The sequence below is a fragment of the Artemia sp. Qi Xiang Cuo genome, chromosome 4, assembly GCF_049724085.1.
Source record: "Artemia sp. Qi Xiang Cuo chromosome 4, ASM4972408v1, whole genome shotgun sequence".
Taxonomy (NCBI): Eukaryota; Metazoa; Arthropoda; class Branchiopoda; order Anostraca; family Artemiidae; genus Artemia; species Artemia sp. Qi Xiang Cuo.
This window is the reverse complement of record NC_142797.1, coordinates 29,591,085-29,612,444: the sequence shown is the minus strand read 5'-3', so window position 1 is coordinate 29,612,444 and position 21,360 is coordinate 29,591,085. Positions and strand designations below refer to the sequence as shown.

General features: G+C 36.1%; 1 protein-coding gene across 1 annotated transcript in view; it reads right to left on the bottom strand.

Annotated features, from left to right (window-relative positions):
• The window catches only part of dsd (attractin-like protein dsd), a 119,159-nt gene extending 111,389 nt beyond the window's left edge, over window positions 1-7,770 (bottom strand). The window contains exon 1 of the mRNA XM_089087485.1: window positions 7,495-7,770. Coding sequence (XP_088943611.1) covers window positions 7,495-7,760 — 266 coding nt within the window. The 5' untranslated portion in view covers window positions 7,761-7,770. The remainder of the gene's footprint in view (window positions 1-7,494) is intronic.
• Between the last annotated feature and the right edge of the window lie 13,590 nt (window positions 7,771-21,360).

The window sequence follows — 21,360 nt, the reverse complement described above, 5'->3', positions numbered from 1 at the left end:
CACTATAGTGTTACCTCTAATATAATTACAACTAAACTCATTTTAAGGATGATCTCAGAGCCTAAATCATGGCCTATTAAGATGTTTTAAGCTTAAACCTCTACTACTTCCCTATTTCTAAAGCTTAGAAAATTGCATAGGATACATGTCTATGCCTGTTAACTATGGAAATGAGATAAGTTGGAAAGATAATTCAAAATGGGATTTGTTTTACCAGTAACTAGTATCTAGAATGCATTGAATGATAGATCTAAATTATATACATCATTTTAAGGATGAATTTAGAGCCTGAATCATGCACCAGGAAGAAGTTTCAAGCTCACATCTCTAAACCTTCACATAGGAGACAAGTTTATGCCTGTTTCTACTTTCAAAAGAAGATTTTTTTTTTCCTTATTTTGGTTTTAAGTCTACAATCCTTTGATGATTAACTTTTTAAACACAAGTCCAATTATTTGCTTAGTGTTTTAAGGCATAGGCTGAATGGGTTTTTCTTTTTTTTAATTTAAGAAATACATCTCGATAAAATTCTAGATATGCAATTTTTTGCTATCTTGGAAAACAGTTGAGCCAGGTAAATGAAGGGCCCCCCCCCCTAGCGTAGTCTAAAGTAGTGTAATTTACTTAATTAACGCAGTTTTGCGTTAATTAAACTTGCTCCTAATGCAAGTTTATTGGATCAACCTATTTTGCCCCACCCCTAAATTTGTTTTTTCGGATCAACCTATTTTGCACCCCCCCCCCCCCTAAAAAAAAATCCCGGATCCGCCCCTGGTTCACTAACTAGCCTACAAGATGAGTATACAAATCAATACCCCTTTTAATACTATTCCTAATATACTAATTGCTAACATTCCTATTGTGTCCCAGCTTTGTTAATGGGGCCACCCACTTTCTGCCACCTGGTGTACTTGTCAGAATGCTGTGTGGTGTGCAGCGTTGCCACACTTTACATGGTTCCCACAAAACTTGGCATAGCTTCTATCATTCTTGGCACAGTTTCTATCAGACTAGGCAGACTTCCCCCATGCTAGGCATCTTTCACCTTGTCTAAATGATTTCTGAAAGTGGGCACCTCCTCAGTTCTAAGGTATAAACGAAATTTTGCTTCTTTGGTATTTTTTTTTTTTTTTTGCACATTGACTTTATTTAGTATTACAAACCAGCTGTTGATAAGAAATACACACAAGAAACAATATAAACCAAACACAATTTTCAAATTAGTCTTGGGTAAAATCTCTGGTACTGAGACAGTGGCTAATCTTGGACAATTTTTTTTTTATTATATCCATCTTTCATAGATATGAACAGAAGGTTCTGAATCTATGACATGATATTGATAGTTTTAGATAGACTGTTGGTAACTTTGTAAAGTTAAGGCTTCTCTGAAGAAAAAATGTTAATGAAATAACTAGTACCATTAGATTTCTTATTTCAGTCCTGTGGGAGCTTCTTGGGAGGGCATAAAGAGGGAAGCTTTGAATAGATTGGGATGCAGGAGGAGCATGAATAGCAGTGTTGGCCTTCAGCAGCTTGGTGCAGTGAGTTGTTAGTAGTAGTATTTAAAAATGTGGATATCAATGGAAGGAAACATGTAGATCTGATAAATAAAAGCATGCTAGATATCATTAAGTAAGAATATCATTATGTTATTATTTCCTTTTAGTTTTTGTATATCCTAGGGATATATTACATTATAACATAGATGAGGGGGTTGCCCCACCCCCTTGATACCTTGTTCTTCATTGTAAAGTTCTTTTTTTAGCACTTTTAAAAAAAGCTTATTATTCTAATTAAGTGGCCCTTGTGTTTCAGGAGTGATTTTTAGAAAATTGGGGAAAACAGGCAAACTTTAGCACAAAAATCAAGGTATCAAGGAGGGAGGAACCCTCTTTCATACAGAATAATGTCTGTTAATTTTTAGCTTTAATGTTGCTCTTTACTTTCAGCTGAAAAAACTTTTTTTGTTGTTGTTGTTTAATTTCTTATTGTTTTTAAAATAATGCTGGTAAATCTGCTCCCCCATCCATGAAAAATTTTCTCCCTTGCAATGGACTCCTCTGTAGAAAGTTCCTCTCAGGTAAAATGCTCCCTACCCTGTAAAATTCCCTCCAGACAATTCTATCCTCACTGAAAACTCCCCCCATAAAATTTCTTGTGGATGAACCCAACTGAAAAATTATCCTTAGCATACTTTCATTTGAAAAAGACTTTATTTTCTAATTGTTTGTCCAATTACCCCACAAAACCCCCTTCTGGGAGAAATTAGAAATCCCCCCTGGTGGGAAGTTGCTTCTGCAGAAAATTTCTCCATGAAGAATGTCTCCTGCAAAAAAATATTCTATAGAGAATTCATCCCATTGAAAATCCCCCATCACCACTAAAAAATTCCCCAGACAATTCTAAGCCCACTGAAAATTTCTCCAGAGCATCTCCACATGCAAAATTGAGTTGGCAAAAAGAAAGTGACAAATAAAAGTAATTTTGTATAGGATTTCTGTCAAATCCCACCACTGTAAAAATTTCCCCTGGAGGGTTAACCCCTAGAAAACTTCCCTTCCAAGGAATTGCACCCCCAGCAGAAAATTTCCTCTCCTCCTCTGAAAAATGTCTGTATACTTCCCAATAACAAATACAGTGCACAGACAATGGGCAAATTTCAAAATTTACAGTCCTTTCCCCAGGGAATGTGGGATTCATATTACCCCCAAGGCATAGTTATTGGTTTTTCAACTATGCTGATCAAACTGACTATCTCAAAGTTTTAGTTGGATGACTTTGGGGAAAAAGGAGGTGTGGGAGAGGGGCTAAGTGGTCTCCAATCTTTTTGTTCACTTAGAAAGGGCATAGGCTAATAACTTTTAATTTCCATTCAAATACACTCTTTTCTGATTTTCTATGACAGTTGGTTTTATACCTGAAAAAAAAAAAATAGCAGCAAACAAACACCCATCTGTGATATTTCTTCAGGCAAAAAAAAAAAAAAAAAAAACTTCCAATTTTTTGCTGAAGGGAACTTGAAACCTCTACAGTAAGGTTCTCTAATATGCTGAATCTGATGGTGCAATTGTCATTAAGATTCTTTGGTTTTTTGGGGTTATTTCCCCCCTTTTTCAAAAATCAGACAATATTTTTCAGGCTTCTAGCTTTTGATGGGTGATACTAAAATTAATAAATATTATATATTTGGAATCAGCATAAAAATCCAATTCTTTTTATGCATCTATTGACAAAAATTTCTGTTTTTTTAGAGAGTTTTGGTTACTATTTAGCCAAGTTGCTCCTTACTTACAGTTCATTACCACAAACTGTTTGATCATTAATTAGCAGATTTTCTGACAATGCACCCAATCCTGATGGTCCAATATAGACCTAAAGTCCTATCAATATATTTTTGATGTTTTTATTTGTCTATAACAAGTTCCAGTCTAAACTGCCTAAGTCTCAATGAAATTTGGTTTTGATTAAGCAGCTACAATGGAATTGCAGACAAAATATTTTATGAAATGATTTGAAATGTGGAAAACAACACTAATCTGGTAAATAGAAATATGCTGCATATTATAGGAAACATATTGAAACAAAAAGGTTACTACTATTAGACAGGGTCATCATGTATGGGGGGGGGGGGGCTCTCCTTCCCAATATTTTGGGAACTTGGTAAAAAAAAATGAGTTGGTAAAACTGTGGTGCAGTGCCATAATTTTTCTGACTCTGCCAAAACATTTTTGTTTGGTTAAATAAAGACCATGAAAAGACTGGCATGTCATCTACAGAAATCTTGAACTTGGTCAATAAATGCAGCAGTTTTACTGACTCCTGCCATGATTTTACTGATGGTGCCACAACTTTCCATTTGGTTAAATTAAGAGCTTGAAAGTAGTGACAAGACATTTACCAAAATCTCAATCTTGGTTATTAAATGCAATAGTTTTACTGACTCATGCAGTGATTTTACATATTGTATTCAAAATTGACATTATGCTAATTCTTGAAAAAAAAAAAGACAGTTGGTAAAAATGACCAGCAAGTTGGTAAAATTCCTTGCTCACCCCCCCCCCCTACCCCCCAACATTTTGGCTAGTAACAACCCTGCTACTATATTCCTTTGTTTTAGGCTCTTTTTAAGGTAAATTTGCAGTTTACAACATAATTTAGCTAGGATGAAAGTGAATACATCACTTGATACATTTTCTAATGCTCTTTCATAATTCAATAATTGTTTCTGGGCAAATTCTATTTTGGTCCTTAATGGAGTATCAAAAGATGAAACAGTCCATAGTTTCCAAAAAAGGAGGGAACCCTCTTGTATACACAATAATGTCTGTTCATTTTTAGTTTTCATGTTGCTCTTTACTTTCAGTTGAAAAAACTTGTTTTTTTGTTGTTGTTAAATGCAATGGTTTTACTGACTCATGCAGTGATTTTACATATTGCACTCAAAATTCACATTATGCTAATTCTTGAAAATAAAACAGTTGGTAAAAATGATGAACAAGTTGGTAAAATTGCTTGCTATCCCCCCCCCCCCCCCATTCTGGCTAGTAACAACCCTGCTACTATTATCATTTGCTTTAGGCTCTTTCTAAGGTAAATTTGTAGTTTACAACATACATCACTTGAATTATTTTCTAATGTTCTTTCATAATCCAATAATTGTTTCTGGGCAAATTCTATTTTTGTCCTTAATGGGGTATCAAAAGATGAAACAGTCTATAGTTCCCAAAAGTTTAAAAGCATATTTCTAAAAAAAAACAATTGGCTAGTGAGAAAAAATTGCCAACTGTAGCCAATTTAGGAGTTGAATTTAGGAATGAAAATAAATGAATTTATTTTCATTAGTCTTAAAAGTAAAGTGTTAGTTTGAAAATAAATTTGCAAAAATTAGAATAAGCTAGAAAACCCTCAAAAATGACATGAATTTTGCTTCTGATATTATTTTGAGGGGTTTCAAGCTCTTTCTTAAAAATTCTGCAAATTTATTTTCTAAATAACATTTTGCCATTAAAACTAAGGCAAATATTAATTACAATTCCTGAATAAGCCACAAATGGTAATTTTTTCTTGAAAGGCAGTCTTTTTTTAAACACTCTGTTATACTTTTAGCAACTATTGACTGTTTCACCTTTTAATGCCCTATTAAGGGCTCAAAATGGAATTTTCCCTAGAAACAATTATTCAACTATATAAGAGCACAAGAAAAACTTCAAGTGACATATTCACTTTTATCCTAGCTAATTTATGCAGTAAACTGTAAATTTACCCTTTCTAAATATACTTCTTTGTTTAATGCTCTTTCCCATCAGAGCTACTAAATAGAAACATGCTGCATAAAATAAAGCAAGAATTTTATTGTTTTAGTATATTCTTTAGTTTCATATATATCATAGGGCTTTGAATAAAACCATTGGGGTGAGGGGGTTGTCAGAAAAGGATAAAAATTTACAATTGCTACTCTTGATAAGGAGACATATTTAGAAAGCAATTCTTACTTTAAAATATGTAGGCTATAATAATCCTAGTTAACATCTTATCCAAGGGGAGAACCTTTATCCTCAAGTCTTTCCCCTTTTTTCCTTCTTTTTCAAACTTAAAAGAAAAAAAAAATATAATTTTGTATGCTCTCAGTGCAATGCATAAATCTTTTGAAATTGTTGCTATAAATTGTTTTTTTATAGATAGCATTCATTTTGGTCATTGTGAATTCTGTTTTTTTTTTAATGATAGGTAAAGCAGTGGCAAAAATACAAAACATGGCTATAAATATACATATACATACAGAGTATATACCCCCACCCCCCTAATGTGCAAATATATAACCAAAATTGCATTCTGAACATAAATATAACCAAATGAACTGTACCCTAACCCCTAAATATATCCAAATCAGGGCATATATTTGCACATCAGGGGGGCAGTGGAAGATCCAGGGGAGGGGCGAGGGGGGGGGGGGGGGGCCCCCCCCAACATAGTCTAAAGTAGTGTAGTTCAATTAATTAACACAAGTTTGCATTAATTAAACTTGCTCCTAATGCATGTTTATTGGATCAACCTGTTTTGCATCCCCCCCAAAAAAAAATCCCGGATCTGCCCCTGCAGGGGGGTGGGGGAAAAATTTATTTGAGATATAAATGAAGGTTATATTTAGAACCAGAATGCTATTTTGGTTATGTATTTGCACATTAGGGGGGTGGGGTATAATAATTTTTTTATATTTTTTTAATAATAATTTTTTTTTTATTCTTTAAACACATTCTAAGATATGAATACCATCTATAAAAAAACAATTTCAAAAGATTTATATATTACACTTAGAGCATGCAAAAATTGAAATTTATTTTCTTTTAAGTTTGAAAACAAAGGAAAAAAGGGGAAAGACTTGAGGATAAAGGTTCTCCCCTTGGATAATATGTTAACTAGGATCATTATACATATTTGAAAGTAAGAATTGTTTTCTTACCATGTCTCCTCATCAAGAGTAGCAATTGTGAATTTTTACCAAGATAAGCAACCATGATATTTGGAAAGAGCATGAGATCAAAATGTAATGGTACTGCTATTTTTGTTGTAGGTAATGTTTCTCTCAGAAGAGTGGTAACTCTGCACTGTTAGTACCCTATCTCTGTAGTATTACCTTTTCCTAAAGTAAAAACAGTATTTTATCTTCTACCTCCTACATTATTTTTGTGAAACAGTACCACTGGGTAGACTATAGTAGAATCCTATAGCCTAGCTGGTGAATTAACTGAAAAAACTGAAAATTCCTCAAAGATTATGTTATAAAAGCAAAATAGGCTATGAATTTTGTAAATTTGCAGTGGGCCATGTAATTTAGCTAGGATGAAAGTGGAGACATCATTTGATGCCTTTTTTATGCTCTTTCATAACTCAATAATTGCTTCTGGGGCTAATTGCATCTTGAGCCCTTAAAGGGACCCCAAAGGTATTTTATAGACTATGAATTATGAATGAACATAGAAAAATGTATCAAATGACATTTTCACTTTCATCCTAGCTAAATTATATAGCCCATTGCAAATTTTCTATGAACTTTCACTCAAAAGGGTACATTTCACTAAATACAAGCCCTAGCCTAGGGGACATCCACCATATGGCTAATATGGGAGTAAAATTCATTTGTGATGCAAATGGAAGTTAAATTTAGATTGAGGATGCAATTCTAGGTAGGCCTATGCTATATATTTGCACATTCGGCTAGTTCCTAAGAAATTCATGAATTTCTTAGAGAAATTGTAAAAACAAGGAAAGAAGTGAAGATAAAGGCTCTCCCCCTGCAAAATGTGTTAACTAGGATTATTTGGCATATTATGGAGTAAAAATTGTTTTCTTAATATGTTTCTTTATGTCCAGATTGACTCCTAGGCTTAAAATGATGGTTGGCTAATTTAAAGATTTGTATATACATACACTGTCAAATTAGTCATCTGGTGGTAGGCTATCCCCTAGCCTATAGGCCTATCACTCAGAACCTACTTTATTTTCCCTGAGCATCTTCCAGACATTTCAGGACCCAAGAGCTCTTTTGTATCAGAAACTTCTGTCCTGTTTGTCAAAATAGTGACTGTCAGCAGAGTTTTATTTACAACACATTTTTCCCCATCCACAGAATTTAGATTATCAGGACTACAAGGAGAGCCACTTGGAGAAACAGTAACTGGATTTTCTGCTAATAAGATTGAAAAATTTGCTAAAGCTAAGATGAAAGCCACTAAAGATTTTCTTTTATATTTAAAAGTCATTTCATGTCCAAATATTTAAAACAAAATATATAATATGTTGATGATGGCAATGAATTTCTCAATCTCTTTCTTCTGCTTCTTAAATATTACGCTTAGTGTCTAGGTACTGCAATTTGTGGAAAAGTGCAATTCGAATGACACACTTATGGTCCGTTTACACCAAAGTATAATCATCTACTGAACAAGTACAGTCAAAACTCTCCAAAAATGACCCAGCGTACCTCCGCGCCTCTAGACGCAAAATTTTGTACTACTTAATCGCTCCGAGCCAATAAATTAAATAATAAATGCTAGACCACAGTTTATATAATTATCCAGTATGATCTTTCCCTATCTCACCCATTATAAAAACCCGGACCGAGGTGCGAGTGCTCCAGAGAACGTTTTTGCAGATATAAACATAAGCGGCATTAGATCTTTTCACGGTTAGACAAGGAATAATCATCTACGGAACAAGTACTGACAAAACCACTTGGCCGGCTCAACCAATAAGTGGGAGGAGCTTTTTGTTCGCACCGATAATCAAGAGCCAGAAATCATCTGCGGTAAACTTACTGGTATATAATATAAACTGTGTGCTAGACCTACGGAACAAGTATAATCACCTACGGAACTTGTGATTTAGTCACCAGGTTCGCATAGGTATGGAATCGTCTCCGGAGACGTGGACAAAGGGTCACTTTTTTTGTGGAGAGGATAGGTTTTGTCAGTACTTGTTCCGTAGGTGATTATACTTTGATTTACACATTGCGGAAATCCGTCCGTTTCTGTTGGAACTATGGCTGAAATAACGCTGCGTTTTAAGGCAAAGATTTCAAATTATTGCAACAGCATGACCTATGTTCTTACCCACTTCTGAAAGCTGTTGAGCAATAGAGAGCCAAATGACACCTCTTTTCTTAGTTTTCTTATAGCCTGGGTGCGCATGATCATAGAAGCTGGGGTAGCCTTGAACCAAAGTTTTAAGATCGTAGTTTTTGATAATCCATGCTCATGATTTTATTAATTTAAAAATCTTGCCAAGATTCCGTCCTGATTTGACCAAAACGTTGCGGAAAGCTAGAGATTTTTTTTAGCACGAAAGTGGACGGACTTCCCGCACGGATTGCTAAATCCGCATGAATTTCCGCAATGTGTAAATGAACCATTAGGGGGTTACAAGTCCAACCGACCCTAGGCCTAGGATTTGATTAAAACTAGGGAAATCTCTATATACTCAAATCCCTGAGTGAGATATACCCGCCTCTTGAGGTTGAGGCTAAGCGCATAACGGAGTTTTTCATTAAGGAAAACCCCATATTTAGGGGCACGTGGTCAGCAAATAAAGTCTGCTTTATCCCGGACAAACTCCACTCATCTCCCATCAAATTAAGCGGCTTGGATGGGACAATTCTTTGAGCAATGAAAGGCTCTTTACCCTTGCTCACCGTGTGCCACTCTTAACTCAAATTGCCCAGCAAACTCTCAGATGGTTATGGTTAGTCCCCGAAGCCGCGCCACGCCGAAATGACGGCGGCGAATGTGTGATTCAGTATCGGCGGCGGCGATATCGGCGGCCGAAATTTTTTGGCGGCGCGCCGCCGAGTTTAGACCGGCGGCGCGCCACGGCGCGCCGATTTTTCTAATTAAAAATAATAATAAAAATTCCACTTCACCAAGCACGTTCAACCTCGATTTTAGTAAGGATTTTTAAATGGTTGGCTAAAAACATACAAGAACAATATGACAAAACAAGAATTTTTTGGGCCGTGCGGAAAGTGTTTATGTTCACCGTCGAATTCTCGATGTTCACCAAGTAGAATTCTCATTTTTAGCCACTAGACCCAGGGAAACCTATGTTGTGTTTATGTTTAACATCGCATTGTTCCTATAAAATCCCGTGTTTAGTCATTTCCTTCTTTTTAATGATTTGGGCTAATGTGTGTATAACTTTCAAAGTTACAAGTTCAAACATCTCCTGTTCATCAAATACATACGAAAATGAAGTGAAAAACAAAACAACTAATAACAACATTGAAAAAACACTGTATACAAATCAGATACCATGGCTTAACAACACCGACAATTTTAAATCAGCGGTTACATCACTTCAGTTACAATTGATGTAACAAAAGTCAGTTTCTTCACTCTGCCTGGAGCACTTGGTCTTTTTGAAGACACTATAAGTCCATTCGTGTTAAAATTTCGTTTAATTTGGGCCTACGTGTCTGGCACAACCAGAACTTGATGAACACAAACGGCCACTCGCATGATCTAATCCTGCCATTGGCTCTTAGGGTCCCTCAGAATCCCGCGAATGGGCTTCTTCTTTGTATCTGCTGAAATAAGTTGTTTTATAAGGGAGAACAAACCTGCACCTTCACCATAGGGCTCCTACGCACTACACTACAGGAGGAACTAAACTGCACCTTTACCCTCTTTTCTTATCAACACGGAATAAACCTCCGAAATTCTTTTCTGAAGGAAGTGGTATAACGTTTCAAGTCAAAGTTTAAGGCTACTTCAACTTCAGTGTGCTCTGCTAACTGTGCAAAAAAATGTAATTCATTTCTATAGATAAATTTCTATACTAGCTCTAGATAATCTACCAAGCGGGAAACTACCGCAAATCAGCATCGATAAATAAATGAAAACCAAAACGAACAAAAATTACAATAAATAACCGAGTCAAACTCAAAACGAGCAGAAATTAACATAAGTTGGGCTCAAAACCCCTATGCCTTCCCAAGGCCAGAACATAATTTTCACTTTACTGAAAAAATATAAATATTTTTTATTTTATAACTTTAATAAATCAAATAGTATTAACATTTTGATTACTAAATATCAGAATATGTATATTAAACTGACAATGCACATTTATTTGTAGTTTTGTCAGTGAAGTACAAATTTTATTCTGACCTTGGAAAAGCATAGAGGTTTTACGCTCTACTCATGTTAACTTCTGCTCGTTTTGAGCTTGGCTAGGTTCTTTATTGTAATTTCTGTTCGTTTTGGATTTCATTTATTTATCGTTAATGATTTGAGATAGTTTCACGCTGGGTAGATTATTTGATTTTATTTTTATTCATTTTTGGTTTAATGGAGTTCTCTACTTGTTTTTGATAGTTCTTTACTTTTCTTTGAAAAAACTTATTTTTTGGAAACAGTTTTTTTTAATTAATTTCTGTTCGTTTTATATTGACATAGTCTTTTCAGGGAAAAAGAAAATCATACTTTAAATCTTTTCGTTTTCTTAAGAATTTATAGTTTAGCCTGCTATTAGTATGCTGGAAAACAATTTTCAGCAAAATTTAACAGCATATACACTTATAAAAATCCGGAAACAAATAATAGTGCTTAATTTAGTTTCATACCTCCTCTAGTTGACCTGAAATGGAAAACTTGATAACATTCGCAAACAAAATTTGTTTACTTTCTTTGATGGCTTGGGTACACTTACGCCATTTTGATTCGGTCAAATTCTAAGAGCAGAAGAAGCCCTGAAAGTTTGAACATAATACCCTCAGTCGTTCTTGGGATACTGCTGAGATGCCTTATTGGGAATTAGCATAAACACAGTGCATTTTGATTTAATCTTAAGGCAACATTTACTTTTTAAACATAAAGGCAAATGGGAGGGTTGGCGTGGGAGGGGGATTAGTTTCCCTCCAATCACTTTCGACTATTAAAAAGGACACCAGCCCTTTCTATTTTCAATCGAATGAACCCTTTCCGAAGCTCCTGCGACAACTCCTTCGATACGATATACCTTGGTCTAAACAACAACAACAAACAAAAAAAATGTTACCTTATACCTACATTAATTTCCACTATAATACTATAAAGCCTTCCAGTCACTGTTGATAATTAAAAAGGGCACTGGGGTTTTTAATTTCCTATCTAATCCTCCTTTTTTGATTTTATATAACAACACTTTCTATTAAAACCATATATGCCCCCCGGGTATAAACTACAACCCTTACCCTAAGGGTTGTGAGGGTGGCTGTCATCCTCTAAGACCTAATTTCCAAAACTTTCAACTACATTAAACAAAGTGGCTATCTCAAAATTTTGATTGTATGTGTTTCGGGAAATGGTGGGCGTGGATGGGTTTTTAGTTGCCTTACAATCATTTTTGACTATTAACAAGGGCACAAGCCAATCCAGTCTCTAACTGAATGAGCCCTTTTCAAAGTTTCTAAGAAAACTTCTTCGATATGAAAAGCCCTGTTCTAAAGGAAAAATAATAAATAATACCTTGTGCCAACATCATTCTTATATACCTCCAGGGCATAACTACAAAACTCGTGACCTAAGGGTTGTGGGGGAGTAACCTCCTCAAAAAACAAATTTTCTCTCTGGAAATCAGTTACTCTGAACAAAATGGCTATCTTAAAATTTTGATTGGATGTGTTTGGGGAAAGGGTGGGCGTGGAAGGGGTGTTAGTTGCCTTGCAATCACTTTCGACTATTAAAAAGGGCACTAGTTATTCCAATTTCCAATCGAATGAGCCCTTTTTGAAGTTTTTACGACAACTCCTTCGATACGAATTACCCTGGTATGGAAAAAAAAAAAAAAATAATAGATTTTGCCAACATTGTTCTTTACTTAGACATCTCAATTGCGCTGCCTATGACAACATTCTGAATTGTCTAATATTCTTTTACCTAACTCTTTTCATCCGAAAAATCAGAAAGAAAAATGAACAGAATTTTAAAGTGGAAGGTAGAATTTTTGTTTCAAGAAAAATTTCTTCTTCTCCTTCCTATGAACCGATATACATGGCGAGCCCAAGATGACAGTATTTATTTTTAAGAAACAGATTACCCGGGATGACGGTTGAAGCCCGGAGGTCGATCTCGATAACCAAAAAAGAGAGAAAAAAAACGGAGGCGTCTGAGTGACACCCCCGCCGGCAGAAACAGCGGCGGTTTCATCGCGCTGACGCAAGCTCGGCGACGCGCCGCCGGGTTTTTTTCGGCGGCGCCCCACCGATTTTCGGCACGGCTTCGGGGTCTAGTTATGGTATCTCCTTTGAATGCACATTTTGTCTAGTACTTTTGCATGCTTCTTGTCTTGGGAGTGCAGTCTTGTCTAGTGTATAAGAAATATTTAACTACAAGTGCCAAGTATTGAACCAAAAGTGTTAATCAGCATTAAGTTCTCATCCAAAGCAGTTACTATGCCATTCATAGCAATTAGTTTTAGGTGGAGAGTTACAAGCCCAACCAACCCTAGACCTAAGATTTGATTAGAGTTACGTGAAATCTATGTACTAAAATCCTTTTGGCGAGCTCTACCCGCCTCATGTGGTTGAGGCTAACCGTATAATGGAGTGTTTCTTTAAGGGAAAGCCCATATTTAGAGGCACGTGGTCGGAAAATAAAATCTGGCTCATCCCAGACGAACTCCACTCACCTCCCATCAAATAAAATGGCTGTGTGTGGTAAAGTGAGTTTATGGTATTAGGGTGATGTTGTAGTTGATGCCTTATTTACTCCTTTTATAGGGAAGATACTGGTGGTCCTAAGGTAAATAAACTTTGGTAGCGTGCCTTAGGCTAGGACCTGAATAATGCAGCGTACCAGCTGGGAATATTCGAGGGAATAAATTAAGATTGTAGAGAGGTTGCCTATAACACAATACTTTTATTCAGCTAACAAACAACGGTACAGGATCTGATAACATATAAGCCGCTGGGACTAATTGTCCCAGGGAGTCAACAAGTACAACAAATCTTGTAAGATATCGGCGGCACGCCGCCGGCAAGATGTCGGCGGCGCGCCGCCGGTGAGGTCAATGTTGACCGCAAACATTAATGTTTTCATCAGTCTTTCTCAAATCACAGCTTAAATTTACAACAGATTTGAGCCTATTCATGAGTTCAAAAATTCACAAGTTGCTGGCTGGAAAATGGTCTTCTTCGTTATTCATCAAGAGAAGTAGAAATCTGGTAGAAACGAAATGGCTGTGACGTTTCAGAACCCTTTCATAATACAAGTAGTTGAAGTAACTATTAGCTATGTATTCTTAACATAAATTATTTGAAAAAAACTACGTTTTCTAAAGAGTTAAAGAGGCTGAGTTACAAGGTCGAACCTTAAAACGTACAGGGATTAGGAGGCACAGTTGGGGGCTGCCGCCCCCAAACCCCGCTTTCGCAGCCTTTAAATAAAAAAAAAATTTAAACTGAAAGTAAGGAGCGACATTAAATCTTAAAACGAACAGAAATTATTCCGTATATGAAAGAGGCTGTGCCCTCCTCAACGCCTCGCTCTTTACGCTAAAGTTTTTATTGTTTAAAAAAATAGTTGTGAGAAAGTCAAACTTTAGCGTAAAGAGCGAGGCGTTGAGGAGGGCACAGCCTCTTTCATATAAGGAATAATTTCTGTTCGTTTTAAGATTTAATGTCGCTCCTTACTTTCAGTTTAAATTTTTTTTTTATTTAAAGGCTGCGAAAGCGGGGTTTGGGGGCGGCAGCCCCCCAACTGTGCCTCCTAATCCCTGTACGTTTTAAGGTTCGACCTTGTAACTCAGCCTCTTTAACTCTTTAGAAAACGTAGTTTTTTTCAAATAATTTCTGCACGTTTTTGTACAGTTTATTACTTATTATTGCTTGACTAACTGTTAGCTGATCGTGTCAGGAGTTAAAGTTGGGGGGCTGCCGCCCCCCAAACCCCCGCTCTTGAACATTCTTGTGTTAAGGCTTTTAATTCCTGAATACTCAAATCACGTCGTACAGGGTGCCTCCTAATCCCTGTACGTTTTAAGGTTCGAACTTGTGACTCAGCCTCTTTAACAGCCCCACAACTGTGACTCCTAATCCCTGTACGTTTTAAGTGTCGACATTTTAACTCAGCCTATTTAACTATTTAGAAATCTTAATTTTTTTAAAATAATTTAAAAAAGAAACTGATTTTCTTTTCAAAGTATATAAAAAAGTTGCTCTGATGGTGAATCGAACCCGAGTTTTCCGCCTGAAAGTCTAAAGTCTCAGCCGCTGGACTATACAAACACAATAGTAATTGTTGTTTAGCAAATAGAAGGTATTTTCGACGCAAGCAAATTCCCAAAAATCTTGATATGTGGTTTTTGGAAAACAGGGAAGGAGTGATCAGATTGAGCTGAAATTTCGACGATAAGCTCCCAGGCCCCAGGAAAGCTTATCCTCTAAATTTCAGCCCGATCAGACACCGGTCAAGGGGGGGTTGTGGAGGGAAAAATTAACATGGGCTAATATAGGAAAACGAGGATTTTCGTAAATGTAAATTCGGGGGATAATTTTTTCGGTCTAAAAATATCAAAAGGCCCTAACAGGTCGAATTCTGCTTCGAATGAGTCCTCATTCAACCGGATCCGTTGCCAACTGTGGCCTGTAGGCGTGGCTAAGAAAAAAAAAAAGAGATGAATTTTAAGTGGCTATATTTGGTTTTTTGAAAACAGGGACGGAGTGATCGGATTGAGCTGAAATTTCGAGGATAAGCTCCCGGGCCCTAGGAAAGCTTAACCTCTAAATTTCAGCCCAATCGGACAACGTTAAAGGGGGCTGTGGTAGGAGGGTCCAAACTTCCGGCCCAGTTTACCCCATGAAGATAAAGTCGGAGGAGGATGAAATTTTGCAAGTTTCTTAGTTTGAGCTTGGGCTACAAAATGCAATTACCGCCGTCTCTCTGCGACCTCTAGGACCTGAAATCGCTTAACATTGTGGTGGGTCGCCTCTTTATAGAGGCACAAGTGTGCCTCCTTGATAATTATAAAAATTAGTAGTTTTTTTCATAAAGCATTACTGCATACAAAACTTCAAATACCGTATCACAAAATTCGTCAGTTATCTGGGGAAAAACTTTGAATATAACTTTGAACTTAGAAGCTTAATTTTTTCATAATGCCATTTGCCTATATCTGTTTTGTCACCTTTAAAACAGTTGAAATGGGCGACATTGATATTGATTGTTTTTTTTGCTCTTTTGGATTCCTAAAAAGCCTTCTTGTATTAAAAACTGGTTTTTAATAACAATTTAAAAAAAAAGACATTTTAAAGTTTTTTTTGGCTTCTTTATAGAATATATGTCATGTAGGCTAAGGCTGAACTGTTGCTTTTTTTTATTGCTTTTGGCTGCTCTTTTGGATATTATTCATTTTTTATTTTGGGGATTCATTCCAAATTATAAACTGATAAATACCTAACATCAGTCAAATTATAAACTGCATCTAAAATGAGTAAATTTATCAAATTGAAAAATACATGATGAACACTTCATATGAGAACACTTCAATTACAATGAAACAAAAAACACTTAATGGTTTATTGGGTATGAAGAAAAATGAAGTGTCAGCTATTTTCTTAGGTAAAAAATGAAAATTTCATCCATTTTAAATGTAACTAAATGAAATAATATGCGGAATGAAGTAGGTACATGAAGATGTTAAGAGTTTTACCCTAGTTCTTGGCTTTTAATTCAACCAGAATGCTAGGAAACAGAGTATGAGTTACGGAGTTTAAGCTTTGATTTCCAAATGTTCACAAAAATTACCAAATTTAAGAAAGTCGCAACAATAAGATACATGTGATCAAAATACTCAACGACTCCTCTTTGATCCCTACCAAGGCTCAAAGCTTCTGATATGGTCATTTCCATGGAAATCTCCAAAGAGTTTCTTTTTAAAATAGCTTTCAAGCGTAGATAGGGGTATTTAGCCTTTTTTGCTTTTCTTCAAAGCTCTGAAAAAACTGTTATAATATTCCAAATGTTACATTTGTTGTATTTGAGCATATTTTTGGTAATCATTTATGGGGTGATCGAACTTTTTAAACCACTGTAGATACTTAAGAACGTTGCAAAATCTAGTACCCTGAGGTCATAAGACTGTCAAAGACTCCTCGTTGAACCTCCCAAATTGAAAGCTTTTATTATGACCTGGCCTATTAATGTAACTTGGGCACTGGACCAAGGGCGCCATTGTCACTCGAGCGCAACGTTAGGTGGGGATGTCGATATCGCTTTCGTCACACCAATTCGTTTTAGTGTGAATCTGCCTGGTACTTATGAATGAATGATTTCAAAGTAAACCCGTTTCATCAATAAGAAAAAAAACGGGTTGGACGCATATGTCACTCTCCCTTTGGACGACGAAACCATGCAAGTGTTCGTCGAAAATATTGTTCCATGCGAAAATCTTGTTAATTTTTGTCAACTTTTCAACTTTTCGGTATCCTTGCTTTCAATAAAAAAAAAAAAATTCAAGAACTATCACTTAAATATAATAACTCCCTATGCCCCCCTCTGGATACCATCTTGATAGGATACCGTCTCTGCTTTTAATAAAAAAAAATAATTAACTTATGGGCACCCCTGCTTTCAAAAAAAAAAACGAGGGATTATCATTTAAATATGATAGCTCACTACCCCCCCCCCTACCCCTTCGGGATAACACCTTGATAGGATACCGTCTCTGCTTTAAATTAAAAAAAATTAACTATCTGGGATCACTGCTTCCAATAAAAAAAAATTGAGATATTATCATTTATATGTAATACCTCCCAATCCCCCCCTCTGGATACCACCTCGATAGGATACCGTCTCAGCTTTTATTAGTAAAAAAAAATTACTTAATAATTAACTAGGTCACTATATGGTTCAAACAAACACGCAAAATAACGTTAAACAGCTTAGTGTTCCTTGAAAAAAATTGAGGGTATGAGTGTAAAGGGGTACAAAGACAACAACAAAAATGTCGAAATTATTCAGATATACCTTAAATTATTAAAAAACTGAGTCATAGATTCGCCGTGGCATTCAATAAGATCCAAAGAATCTAATTAAAAGGGAGCACACACAAAAGCCAAATTAGGCCAGTAGTCTATGAGAAATTGCAAAATACGCAAGAAAATGAACAAGTCCTAATAGAGGGCCCTGGGTCTATCAAAATATTTCAATGGTTTCCCAGGGAATTTGATATCAATTTCTTCTGTCTCCACTTTAAATGAAAAAAATAATTAACTTTTTGGCATCCCTGCTCTCAATAAAAAAATGAGGTATTATCATTTAAAAATGATAGCCCTCTATCCCCCCCCCTATAGGCTATAAGTTACAATTTATTTATGAATCATATTTTTGGGGTAACTTCCGGTTCAGTCTTTAATTCCTCAACCTTGTTCATAGCTTAGTCTATAGCTAAATTTCGTCTCAATAGAAGGTGTTTTTTTGGAGGGGGGGGCATCCCTGCTTTCCAAAAAATGAGGTATTATCATTTAAAAATGATAGCCCCCCATCCCCCCCCTATAGGCAATAATTTACTATTTATTTATGAAGCATATTTTTGGGGTAACTTCCGATTCAATCTTTAATTCCCCAACCTTGTACATAGCTTATTCTATAGCTAAATTGTGTCTCGATAGAAGGGTTTTCTTGTTGTTGTTTTTTTTTGGGGGGGGGGGTAAAAATGTTTCAGAAAGAAGATTGTATTTTCTATCAGGCGTTCAACAATTGGGTATTAAACATTAAGAAAATCTTATCTAAAAAGAAATCTGCAAACTTACAGTTCAGCTGTAGAGACAATCTCTCAGCTGTCAATTTCAAAATCCAACTGAAGGCCGAAGCTGTATAGTAGTGAATGTGTTCTATAATTCTATTCAAATTGAAAATAAAATTCTTGACTACGAATGATTTAAGAAATTGCGATTTGGAAACTGCATTAGAAATGGCTTAAACTCATTTTATAAAGACGATACCTTTTTTGTCAACATATGAAGAACTGTGTATATTGCAATATTTGCAATTGCAAATTTTATCTGTCTTCTTTTTATTATATTGTATCTGTCTGGTTTTCTAAATTAATGAACAAGAGAGTAGTGAAGAATTGTGGGATGCAAAGTAATATTTGGCAGGGAAAGTCACGGGTGATAAATCGCTAGGGGCGGGGGGGGCACCGTGATTGCGTGATTTTCAGGGACTCGGGGACACAAATTTTTTTCGGGGTGACGCATAGATTTTGGGGGAAATACCCGACAATTCCGGGATAGTGCAAGCCCTGCTTGATTTCTAATCAGGCAAATCGAAATACTAAACCACACGAGAAGGAAAAGCTCCGACTATGCGGTTGACGCAGTAAAGAATTGCCGCAAAATTAATTTGAAGTCGACCGAACGCCACCACCTCTGCCAGCGGCGGCGTTTCGACACTTCGGGGGTGTTCGACCGGGCCTCTCTTCGGCGGCCTTCGGTCGATCCGCCGGCGCGGCACCGGGGTCTACTTACAATAATCTAACAATTTTCCAAGGTATTTCTAATTTCGATAGACCAGGGGTCTGTCCGGCATAAAATTAGCGTATAAAGCTCCCTGTTCCCAAAAATATATTTTTATACATTGCCTCAACCACATCTTATAGGGGCCCACTGACGCACATAGCTAGGAAGTGATGATTTTTCAATTTCCTTTTAAGTACACACACACCAGGATGTCTTCTTTATCTAAATTAATTAACAAAACTTTTTCCACAAAATAATTTTTTCAAAGAAAAGTAAAGAACTCCATTAACATTAATATTAATTCCTTAGTATACCCTAGGAAAAGAGGAGACGTAATAGCAACTCGTAAGTTGCTAGAAAATGACCTATTAAGTCATGTCTTTTCCCCGTCCTTCTCAAGTACCACAAGAAGACACACCAAGAAGCTGCAGGCCCCCCGTTTCGATAAGCGAGAGCGCCAACAGTTCTTCTCAGTCTGTTCCGTCCCACTCTGGAACAGCCTATCAGAAGCCACCGTCCAATCTAAAACTCTAGATGCCTTCAAGAAAGGAGTTAATCAAGACTGGGCCAACGCCGAATAGAGGCTGAACTGGGATGTGAAATCATAACCTTGAAACACCATCAGCGAGATTTCTACAGGATGCTCAACACCACTTTATCTCGCTGGACATGCTATTTAAGGTAATTTGAGGTAATTAAACAAAAAATTAGCGAAAATGAAATCAAATAACTGAAAATAAAATAAAAACAGAAAAAATATAAATATTTTTACTTTTATAACTTTAATAAATCAAATAATATTAACATTTTGATTAGTAAATATCAGTATATGTACATTAAACTGACAATGCACATTCATTTGTATTTTTTTCAGTAAAGTGCAAATTATGATATGGCTTGGGAAAGGCATAGGGGTTTTGAGCCCAATTTAGGTTAATTTCTGCTCCTTTTGAGTTTGACTCGGTTCTTTATTGTAATTTCCGTTCGTTTTGGGTTTCATTTATTTATCAATGCTGATTTGTGGTAGTTTCACGCTTGGTAGATTATTTGATTTTATTTTTGCTCATTTTTTGTTTAATGGAGTTCTTTACTTTTCTTTGATAAACTTATTTTGTGGAAAAAGTTTTTTAATTAATTTCTGTTCGTTTTATATTGACATAGTCTTTTCAGAGAAAAAGAAAATAATACTTTTAATCCTTTCGTTTTTTTTAAGAATTTATAGTTTGGCCTGCTGTATGTATGCTGGAGAAAAATTTTCAGCAATTGTTAACAGCATACACTCTCTTAAAAATCTGGAAACAAATAGTAGTGTTTAATTTAGTTTCATACCTCCTCTAGTTGACCTGAAATGGAAAACTTGATACCACTCACACAAAAATCTGTTTACTTTCTTTGATAGCTTGAATACACTTACGCTATTTTGATTTGGTTAAATTTTAAGAGCAGAAGCAGCCCCGAAAGTTTGAACATAATACCCTCAGTCGTTCATAGGATACTGCTGAGATGCTTTATTGGGAATTAGCATTAACACAGTGCATTTTGATTTAATCTTATGGCAACATTTAGTAATTAAACATAAAGTCAAATGGGAGGGATGGCGTGTGAGAGGGATTAGTTTCCCTCTAATCACTTTCGACTATTAAAAAGGGCATCAGCCCTTTTTATTTTCAGTCGAATTAGCCCTTTTCGATGTTCCTACGACAAGTCCTTCGATACAAAGTGCCCTGGTCTAAACAACAACAACATTCACAAAATAATACATTTTACCCAAATCGATCTTTACTATAAAAATGTCAAGCCTTCCAATCACTTTCGACTATTAAAAAGGGCACTAGGCCTTTTGATTTCCAATCGAATGAGCCCTTTTTGAGTTTCTACGACAACGCTTTCTATAAACACCTTATATGCCCCCAGGACATAAATCACAACCCTTACCCTAAGGGCCGTGAGGGTGGTTGTCATCCTCTAAGACCTAATTTCCAGAACTTTCAAGTACATTAAACAAAATGGCTATCTCAGTATTTTGATCGGATGTGTCTGAGAAAATGGTGGGCGTGAGAGGGGTCTTTCTCCAATCACTTTGAACTATTAAAAAAGGCACTAGCCATTTCAATTTCCAATCAAATGAGCCCTTTTGAAGTTTTTACGGCAACTCTATCATTAAAAACCTTTAATGCCCCAAAGGCATAACCTACAACCTTTGCCCTGGGGAGTTTGGGGGGTTTGTCATCCTTAAATACATAATTCCAAGAACTTTCCACTACGTTGAACAAAATAGCTATATCTAAATTCTGATTGAGTGTGTTTGGAGAAATGGTGGGCGTGGGCGGGGGGTTAATTACTCTGCACTCACTTTTGACTACTAAAAA